The sequence below is a fragment of the Bufo gargarizans genome, chromosome 2, assembly GCF_014858855.1.
Source record: "Bufo gargarizans isolate SCDJY-AF-19 chromosome 2, ASM1485885v1, whole genome shotgun sequence".
Classification (NCBI taxonomy): domain Eukaryota; kingdom Metazoa; phylum Chordata; class Amphibia; order Anura; family Bufonidae; genus Bufo; species Bufo gargarizans.
The window spans coordinates 339,521,108-339,532,197 of NC_058081.1; the positions used below are offsets into that span (position 1 = coordinate 339,521,108).

Sequence of the window (11,090 nt, forward strand, 5' to 3'; positions counted from 1 at the left end):
GAAACTTGTAAATAACTCATGAAAGAATAAAGTTACGTTAAAACCAAGCACACCATTGTTTTTCTTGTGAAATTCCCAATAAGTTTGATGTGTCACATGACCCTCTTCCTATTGAAAAAACAAAAGTTGGATTCAAAATGGCCAACTTCAAAATGGCCGCCATGGTCACCACCCATCTTGAAAAGTTTCCCCCCTCACATATACTAATGTTCCACAAACAGGAAGTTAATATCACCAACCATTCCCATTTTATTAAGGTGTATCCATATAAATGGCCCACCCTGTATAGTGGCTTTCGGTATTGTAGCCCAGGTCTATTTACTTGCATGTAGGCCAGGCCACTGATTAAACATGGTGACACTGGCCTAGGAAGAGGCTGCAGTTCTTACTGCAGCCTTGTGGCCTATTCAAACAGCTGACTGGCAGAGGTGCCCGGAGTTGGTCCCCCACCAATATGATAATGATGACCTATGTGGAGGGTAAGTCATCAATATTGTACCCCTTTAACTGTGACCAGTATCACAAATCTGGTCCAGACTTAGCAAATTTCCACTATGCATCTTGACTTGTAATGTATCTATCTGGTCAAATACCTTAAACTACAGCAGAAGGAGGCAGACCCTAACGTCAAGGATGTAAGTTTAAGCTCCTGGGCATCAATGCTCAGACAAGGTCCCTCGTCAACCATGGACCGTTTATACTGCTGGTGTTTACACATACAATATTTTTGTTGCACAGTTTTGGTTGCGGGATTTAAACAGTTTTGTGTAGTGTACAATTTAAGTAAATGGGATTTCAACAAATGTCACTCACTTACAGCATGAATGACCACAGTATACATGCTGCCCTCTGTTGTGGAGCTGCTGATATTTGCTATGTGCTTCATGTATTATTTCTCACTGTATTTTTGCTTTTAATTTCTACAGTATTGTTTGACAGACAAACCAGATCTGAAGCCATTTGACCCGGAGAAGATTTCTCTGCAGAAATACCCAATAACTGAGTTCCAGCCTGTTTATTTTATTGCTGAAAGTTTTGAAGATGCAAAGGAAAAATTGAGGTGAGAATATTATTTATAGGAACTCTGTCAGCAGTTTTGACTAGCTGAACTGCTGATAGAACTACTTAGCGGCTGGGGACAGCAATACAAACATTACTTTTGCAGAGCTTTTATTTTCAGTAGTAGTGTGAATAGGAACTTTTATTCTGCCAGGTTCTGCTCCTTAAAGGAGTTGTCCAGCGGTACCTGTGAAGAGATCTATACTGTACCCCATCAATCCACTCCAGCTCCATGGCTTCAGGGCTGTCTTTACTGGCTTTCTGGTCCCCGCCTGTCAGATTCCAAGCGCCGTGTGCACCACTGTAGCCAGTCACTACTGTTGACCATTAGTCATAATGGAGAAATACTATACAACGCATTCAGGAATTTGAGCATATTTAAGTCAGTCACATCAGACAATTAGAATATAGAAAATTGTACAAATGCTTTATATTATAATGCAATGTCCATTGTATCAAGTATGATATTATCAAACAAAAGATTTTAATAGATCTGGGTAAAATTTACTTGGAACTGGAAAGTTTTTTACTTGAAAATTGGAGTTTCTCACCTAAAGAGCAAGATTATTTTTGACCCACTGGCCAAATCCACTGTTATTAAGCCATCTTCCAAAGATTATTTTTTATTATTCTCTTTGGAAGATGGCTTAATAACAGTGGATTTGGCCAGTGGGTCAAAAATAATATTGCTCTTTAGGTGAGAAACTGGGACCCAGTGTTGGATTGTGTTCATAAATTACACACTAAGCCAATATAGAAAGCAGCCATGGGAAATCCTAAAGGGGTTCTCTGAAATAATTAAAAATCTCGGACAAGCCCTAAAATGGTTTAAAATGAAAAAGCATGTTATACTCACGCCTTTCTCCAGCACTGTTCTCAGCACTGCTGGCCCGGTCCTCCTGCCACAAACAGCAGTGGTGAAAGGCCAGACAGTGATTGGTTGCAGTGGTCACGTGCCATATTATGGCATGCCACCGATGCTGGTTGTAAACAAACAGCAGCAGGACAACTGGACCAAACGCTGCAGAGAACAATGCTGGAGAAAGGGGTGAGTATAACATTTTATTTCATGTTAAACTGTTTTAGAGCTTGTTCAAAAATTTTTATCATCTCAGACAACTCCTTTAAAGGCATTATTTTAAGGTTTTTTTTATAGTCTGGCGATTTGGAGCCATAACGTAATTGTATTTGTAAAATTGAATCACTCATGTTGGGATGTAATTGTGTACAATCCAATCAACAGTAATTTATATCCTATAATGTTCTGATATTTTACAGGAAATTTGCTACCACAATTCCTCGTCCTTTCTCTGTGCGTTATAATCCATACACACAAAGCATTGAAGTTTTAGATAATGTACAGCAGTTGAAAAATCTAGCTGACTGCATTAACAGTGAGTAGTAATTTACTGTATTATAACTCTGGGGTTAATTTATTTACACCAATTTATTTTTACCAATTTTTCTGACCTTCACAGTCCTGTGAGTTGAGTAGGACATACCTAAAATATTTCCAGTAGGAAGCAATTGTAGCACATTTAGTAATGCAAATATGGCACTTTTCTTGCATCACTAAATTGAACAGAATCACGTTCATGTTGAATGCCCTATTTATCAAGCTCCCAGAACATTTTCCAACACCTACAATTATTTTCTAATTTAACAGAATTTACATTTTACGGTTGAAAAAAGACATAAGTCTATCAAGTTCAACCAAGGGATGGGAGGGGATGTGAATTAAGAGAGAGGAGTAAGAACCAGAGTTCTAATTTTCATAAGGATTAATATTATTTAGTTCTAAGAATTTATCTAAGCCTTATTTATAACCATCAACTGTGCCTACCATTACCACTTGCTGAGGTAGATTTTTCCACAGATTCACAGCTCTTACGGTATAGAAGTTTTGTCACCCCCTGGAGACTGAACTTTTTCCTTCTCTAGATGAAGGCCGTGCCCCCTTGTCTTTTTAGGGGATTTTACATGGAATAGCTTTTTACCATATTTTTTGTACAGCACATTTATATATTTTCATAGTTTAATCATGTCCCCTCTTCTCAAGACCAAATAAATGTAATTCATTTAGGAGGTCATTTATCATTTGAGATTTTATGTCACTTCGAAGTCTGGTTTTGCATTGTGTGGGGTGGACCAAATTTATGAAATGGTGTACAGTTTTCATGTATTTGGTGTAACTGCATTGTGTTGTAAGACTCAGTTCTAAAAAATATACCAGGGGGGTTCCTGGCATAGGATGCAACTTTTTTGTGACATTTCAAGTTTTGCAGACAGTTAATGTACCATAATCCAAGGCTAATCTCACTTTTTCACAAGTTGCCATTGTCCTGTTGTGCAACATTTTTAGACCAAAAACCTGACATGTCTGGTTTGATAAATGATCCCATTAATCTTTCCTCACAACCAAGGGTAGAACTACCGCAATCGCTGGGGGCCTGGGCTGTAATGGATATCTGTCATTCATAGTGACCTAGGCATCATTTCCCAGCCTGTGCTCTCCTCATCTGGCACAATGCAGTGACATCACTGCGTTACAGACTGGCGTATCACTCATTGTTTGCATTATATGTTCTTCATTGTGTTTCCTCCTGGTAACCTCCATAGAAGATCCCATATTCTACTATAAAAATGTTCTGACCTAGTACTACCTACCCCTAGCAATGTTAAGAGTGGGTTCACACTAGCTTTAAGGATCCCGTTATGGCTTTCCATTATAACATGGTTATAATGGAAAATAACAGAATGCCCAGACAGAATGCAAAACGCATTCCGTTTGCTTTCCGTCCAATTTGCATGGCATTATGGGTGATCCTTCATTCCCGGACTTCTTACTTTCACTGTGTAACATGTGCAGCAGCAATTTTAGAAAAAATCTGATTCATTACCATGAATCGCCAGGAAATTCAGAGTTGTGACGAATCAAATTTTTCCTGAAATTCAGATTGAATTCCACTTCTGTCAATGATTCACTAACACTAAGAACAAAGTTTTTTTTTAATTTGTCGATGAGGAAAATGATAAAAAATGACTAAGCTATATAGCACGGTTGAAAGACATATTACATAAGTCAGTTAAGTTCAACCAGGTGAGGCAAGAGGATGTATATGATAAGGAAGAAGGAGGAGGTAAAGCTTAAAAAATAATGTCCCTCCCTTGTCAGTTTGTCATTGTTGTAGATGAGAGCTGAAAAAAAAAAATATACCCAAAAAGTCAATTTAGGCAACCTTCTATCAAACAAAGCTGTACTTTCAGTTTATACATGCAATGTTGTAAACATATATTATATGCTTATAATTGTATTGCTTCCTGTACAGGTGAAATCGGGATCCTTTGCTGTGCTCTTCGGAAGCTCGAGTGAAGTTATTCTCCACCTGCACTTACAAGGAATGAAATCTTCTGAAGACCTTACACTGAAGAGCTTACCATAAATAAAAGTATTATTGATATGACATTGGGGTCACAGATATCATATAACAACAAAATATCACAATATTTATATATATATATATATATATATATATATATATATATACACACAATTGGAAAAAAGGCAGCACAGCCTTAAATCAAATGTGGGTGCACTGCCCGCTGGGAAAAGCCAATCTTGTTGAAATTTTATTAACTCTCATATATATATATATAGCAGGATAGTTAATAAAATTTAAAATTTGTTGCAAATTATCAAGCTATAGCTCTTCTTGCCTTTCAAAATAGACACAATATGCATGATTTATTGAAGCAACACATATCTTTCTTTGTAATAAATAAGACAGATCAATTCAACAAGTACAGTATATGTCACACGATCAAATATTATTTGTGTACGTTCACTATATATATAATTACTGCCTGATGAACGTATTTAAAAGAAAATAAAATATTTATTAATCTCAAGTTAAAAACGGGAATAAACTGTATATCACTTTCCGTGACTATCAGGCTCCAGACTCGGGTGATGTGGTATAGGAATTTAATTATATCCACCACTCAACCTAAAGTCTGGACTAAGTCCCTATCCAGCTAGCACATTGGTGCCAATAATCACTGGGAAGGGAATCAGGACACGGTTCTTATGTTTGAACCAGGCGCGGGTGCGTAATTAGAGCAGTATATGGTTTAGTTATTGCAGTAAAATTAATTTAAATATTTAAATATCTTCATAAAACCAGACATAATTGTTTACTATAGTCTGGAATATATTATTGAGTGGTAAACTATTCGCAATCCTATGAATGAATTCTGAATTCTCTTTAAAACGTGAACTTTGTGCGAAATTAGTTCTCCTTCTGGTTATCTGAGTAGAAACCTAGAAGCAGTTTTGCTGAATTTCAAGTAGCAAAAAGAAATGAATGAGGACTTATACATTTCCTAAAGGGGTTGCCCATCAGGGAAAAATTATTGGTAAATGATTCAGAGTTTGCAAAAATAAGCTAAAATAATAACTCACCAAATCTCTGAAGCTCCCATTCTGCCGCCTATCAGGTCTCCTCTCGACACACAGAACAAGCCTGCCCAGCCAATCACCGGCTGAGCCAGGTTACCACTGTGGCCAATTATATGCATTGCAATTTTATGTTATGTACTCTAAATAGCAGAGAATCAGTTAACAGTCAAAGTAAAAAATCTAGGTTGTCATTTATCATTTGAGGTTGTTTTTGTATCAGTTATAAGTCTGACTTTGCTTTGTGTGCCTGCACCATATTCATGGACTGGTGCACCTTACTGATATATTTGGCGTGAGTGCAATGTGGTTTATACCCTTACGTGTGACAGTACACCAGGGGGTTGTCTGCCATGGGTTGGAAATGTTTTGCATATAGTAAATGAGCTATAATCCAAGTTTAATCTCACTTTTAGCACTTTTAATCTCACTTAAAGGGGTTGTCTGAGTTCTTTTTTTGTTCTTCGTATGTTTATTACTAGTTAAATGCAACAGCTTTACCATGCACTTACTGCATCTGTAGTTGCTCCTTTCTCAGATTTCACTGAGGGTCACATGACCTGTGATGTTAGCTTCTCTACCTGCTCTGATGATGTTTTGTGCACAAGCCTGAGAGAGCTGATCTGTATCTGTACACAAGATGTCACAGTGCTGGCCACGCCCCCTTACACTGCCTGCTGCTGTCTGCTCTCTCCCTGGATTCCTCAGGAAAAACTTTAACCCCCTCCAGCAGCAGAGACTCAGGAATGAAGGGTTTACTGAGTAGCTGCAGGCAGTGAGGAGACATATGCTGGGCACAGGAGCTGACAGACTAGAGGAGTTCTGCAGAGCATTGCACAAGAACAGGTAGGGGGAAGACCCCTTGTGTATCAGAAGTGTCATTAAACAGCTGGGACTTTTAGTCCTACATATATAACATGCTGCAGAGTCTCCCAGCAGGCAGACATGTCACTCAGGGCAGCACTTGTATTAACTCCCTTTGCAGAGCAGGGTGAGGGGCAGAGATTGTTGTTATGGCAGGTAAACAAAGAGCCAGAAGAGAACCAGGGAAATGAGGAAATATAAAAAAATAAAAAAAAATATTAAAACTTGCTTAGCTTAGTTATATATTGCTGCCCATCAGCTTTACAGTGCAAAATATTTTTTTTTAAGTACTCGGACAATCCCTTTAAACATAGACCAGTATAAGCGGTGAAAATGAAATGTTGCAATTTTAACTAACAATCGCATAAAATGTGGCAGTTGCCATGACTTGAGACTTTTTTAGACCACGAAACTCACGTATCTGATTTGATAAATGTCCCGACTAATCTTTATGTAAATATTTAGCTTCAGATGTAATAGATCTATTGGCATATAATAGTTGCTGTTCTGCAAAGTCATAACTTAAAGGGAACCTGTCACCGGGATTTTGGGTATAGAGCTGAGGACATGGGTTGCTAGATGGCCACTAGCACATCTGCAATACCCAGTCCCCATAGCTCTGTGTGCTTTTATTGTGTAAAAAAAACAGATTTGATACATATGCAAATTAACCTGAGATGAGTCCTGTCCCTGACTCATCTCACGTACAGGACTCATCTCAGGTTAATTTGCATATGTATCAAATCCTATATAAACCCTGCAGTTTAATGGCAAATCACTAATAGAACACATATGTAATCATCAAAACATATTGCATCATTATTAATATTTAGCTGTTCTGCTGATATTATATAACATACCTTTTAAATTTGTGATGTTCTATTCACATCATTTGTAACTATTCTGAGTTTTATGATAAGCAAATAACGTATTATATTATGAACATTATTTCATGAATTAGTGATAGTAACCTGAGAGATCTGTCCCATGAAATATATTCCCATGCATTATACACTATGGGGGTCATTTATGACTAGATTTAAGCTAATTTCTAGCGTATCTGTCGCAGATTCAGTTGCAAAGGGGATTTGCGGCCGAATCTGTGATTTCTTCCCCATCCACGCCACGCCGGCCGGCCCGTCTCATTTATCATTTTCTATGCCTATTTTGGGCATAGAGAATTATCTAAATCTATGCCAGCAAGGGAGCTGGCGTACATTTAGGCCAGCGGTGGATACTCCTAAGTTATATAGGCCGGCGCCTCTACATAACTTAGGCGCAACAAGTTCCATAACAGGGTTATTAAGACTGGTGTCTAAAACGCTGATCTTAATAAATGTCTCCATATGTGGCTGGTTTCACAACTAAAGGTAACCATACACATTAGTCTAAAGTTGATCAAAACAGACAATTTCAACCAAAATGAAATGTTCGTCAGTTGAAATTTAACAACAAATCATCATTTTAGCCAACCAATTACAGACCATCATTATCTGAAAAGAAGTCGGCCATGTTTAACATTTTCAGCAGTCGGATGAAAAATCTTCTTTTGAAAGAACATTCCCAGAGAGATCTTTCATCCTTCCCCCGGTTTCATTGAAGATGTATGGGAAGTCTGAACAACTGTAACGGCCAATATGGGATAAAATGTGTATAACCATGTCCGCAAAAGGAATGTTCACCAGATGTTTGTTCAACTGCTGTTCAATCATCAACCATCTAATGTGTATGGCCACCTTAAAGAGGTTGGTATGCCATTTATATTGATGTCCTATCCTCAGGATAGGTCATCAATATATGATCGGTGGGGGTCCAACACCTGGAACCCCACCAATCAACTGTTTGAACAGGAGGAAGCGCTCCATACATGCTCATTTTCCTGTCAGTTGTTATGGCGGTGCAGTGTAATGACAAGTACAGTACTTGCTCCATTAGCTTAGTGTAGTGAAGAGGAAGCAGCGCTCACATGGAGTTCTGTCTCCTCTTCAAACAGCTGATCGGCAGGGGTGCCGATCAGATATTGATGACCTGTCCTGATGATAGGTCATCAAGTGGCAGGACAACCTCTTTAAAATCTGTGGGAGATATTTGTGCCGATTAATATAAAAGAGAAACTGTATGATAACGCCACTTTATATGTGTGATTACTCATGACATAGCTCCTTCTCCAGTATCAGGGCTGCCCCAGAAACAGAATCTAAGGCTTCCTCTGGTATTGTGCCCAGATGTATAACCATTATTAGTGGCAGGAGTAAGTATTCAGCATCAAGGGATGTTTTTCATTATATATGTTTTTAATAAGATATACAATACATTATTTCATAAATTTTTTTATTGTTCTAGAATAATAACCAAATTTTGTCAAAATCATCCAATATTTTAAATATATTGTATGTCTGTAATTGTTGTACTATTAATAAAGCTCTATGTAATAAAAAATGGATATGATTCTTATTATTTTCTTGAAAAAATATTAAGTACTGCTATTATATAATGTATTTATTTCTTATACTTTATCTATAGCACTAACACAGTATATTCCACATCACTTTTGCTAGTGTGGATCTCTCAGGAGATGCCTCTTTGCTTATTGTTTTCCCATGGAACATTCCTTACAAGTCTCCATACCATTTAGCATTTTCAGTAAGTCTCCACTCAGGGCTGGTATTAAGAAGAGCCAGTACTCAGCTGTCTACGGATGGATATCTGGCTTGACTATTTTCCCTTTTCATGTCTCAAGGCTTGTTAAAATATCAGATTATGACTCATAGGGAGCCACTTCTACAAGGTGGCTCTAGCGAGATGGTTCTCTATTCTCAGGAGATACCACTCTGCATGTAGCTTAAGAAATACACACATGCTATTACATCATTTTTCTGTCTCAGTTACGTTGCATTTGCTGATGTGACCTGTAATCTGGAACTGGAGAATGTTATGTTTCATGGAAAGACAGTAATAAGGACTGTAAAACTGCTCTCATTTAGGTGGCAAGGAACTTTTTTTTTTGTTATTTCTCTTAGTTCTCTTGTTGTTTTAGCTGCAAATGCTAGGCCAGGGAATATTGCTTAATATTCTTTAACCCATTCAGCCCCGATACTTTTCGTATTTGTGTTTTCGTTTTTCATTCCCTGCCTTTCTGGGGCAAGTTGAACTTTCTAATTTCACCATTTAAATTGCATAACATATAGTGGGGAGCTGGAAAAAAAATCCAAATGGAATTTGTTCCCTATACGGTAAAACTGAGCAGTTACTTTCATTCTGCAGTTAAATATGATTATGGTGAGACCACATATGCATAGTTTTTCTTGCGTTTATATACTGAAAATAAAAATTGCTGCACACTGCATCTGCAGTGGCCAGGTTTGGGGTAGCCCCAATGCTATGCTGGGTGCCCCGGACACCGTCGAGGTGTTACCACATGTTGCTGCTCTCTGGAAAGGATGGTAAGGCGTGGTGCACCCCAATGGGAAATAAGTCCAGAGAGTCAGGGTCCGCAGTAAACCAGGGTGCTTCTTTACTGGAGGAATTCAGGTACAAAACAATACAGGCAAGGCATTGGGCTGGCTTCTCCAGTCTCCTCCATGGCAGAAGAAGGGTTTGATGCTGAGGAAAGGCCTGAGCTAGCTGTCCCTCTTTCTCTTCAGAAGGCTGGTACCCTGGTCCAAGCAGGTGATCCATCTCAACATCTTCTTCTGGTCACTCAGTAGTCTGGCAGAGTCTCCCCTCCAAGCACTGTTCACTAACTGCAGTACACTAGGGGCTCTGACTGATCTCCTTATATACAGTTTTTGCTAGACTAGAACCTTCTAGTCGGAGGGGTGGAGTGGAGAAACTCAGCACAAACATACATTCTTTCAGCTCCCGTCTGGTAAAGACTTACATTAGAGCTTCAATGATACTCAATGGCAATGATATAGCAGGTTTTCCAGACAAAAACATAAGAGCATATTTCCAGACATAAGAGCATAGCTAAAACCAGACATTTAAAAGGACAGGCCGTGTGCTTTTTGGTGGTAAACAAGCCTAGGTTTTTCCCTCCAAAACATCGTGGTAAACAAGTCTGGGTTTTTCCCTCCAAAACATTGTCTTCTTTAAACCCTGTGGCAGCTGTGGAGAATTACCAGCTTCTCAATCAAAGCCCTAACAGTCTCTCAGTATTCATTAACCCTTTCCACAGAGCCATGTAAATACAGTGATAATGAACAGGATATATATCACTATATACATATATATATACAGTACAGACCAAAAGTTTGGACACACCTTCTAATTCAAAGAGTATTCTTTATTTTCATGACTATGAAAATTGTAGAAACATACTAAAGGCATCTAAACTATGAATTAACACATGTGGAATTATATACATAACTAAAAAGTGTGAAACAGCTGAAAATATGTCATATTCTAGGTTCTTCAAAGTAGCCACCTTTTGCTTTGATTACTGCTTTGCACACTCTTGGTATTCTCTTGATTAGCTTCAAGAGGTAGTCACCTGAAATAGTTTTCACCTCACAGGTGTGCCCTGTCAGGTTTAATAAGTGGGATTTCTTGCCTTATAAATGGGGTTGGGACCATCAGTTGCGTTGTGGAGAAGTCAGGTGGATACACAGCTGATAGTCCTACTGAATAGACTGTTAGAATTTGTATTATGGCAAGAAAAAAGCAATAAAGTAAGGAAAAACGAGTGGCCATCATTACTTTAAGAAATGAA

At 38.2% G+C, this 11,090-nt stretch overlaps 1 protein-coding gene across 1 annotated transcript in view; it reads left to right on the forward strand.

Moving 5' to 3' along the window:
- Positions 1 to 4,523, forward strand: part of PAH (phenylalanine hydroxylase) — a 98,119-nt gene extending 93,596 nt beyond the window's left edge. The window contains exons 11-13 of the mRNA XM_044280595.1: positions 927 to 1,060; positions 2,338 to 2,453; positions 4,389 to 4,523. Of these exons, the coding sequence (XP_044136530.1) occupies positions 927 to 1,060; positions 2,338 to 2,453; positions 4,389 to 4,432 (294 nt within the window). The 3' untranslated portion in view covers positions 4,433 to 4,523. The remainder of the gene's footprint in view (positions 1 to 926; positions 1,061 to 2,337; positions 2,454 to 4,388) is intronic.
- The last annotated feature ends 6,567 nt before the right edge of the window (positions 4,524 to 11,090 follow it).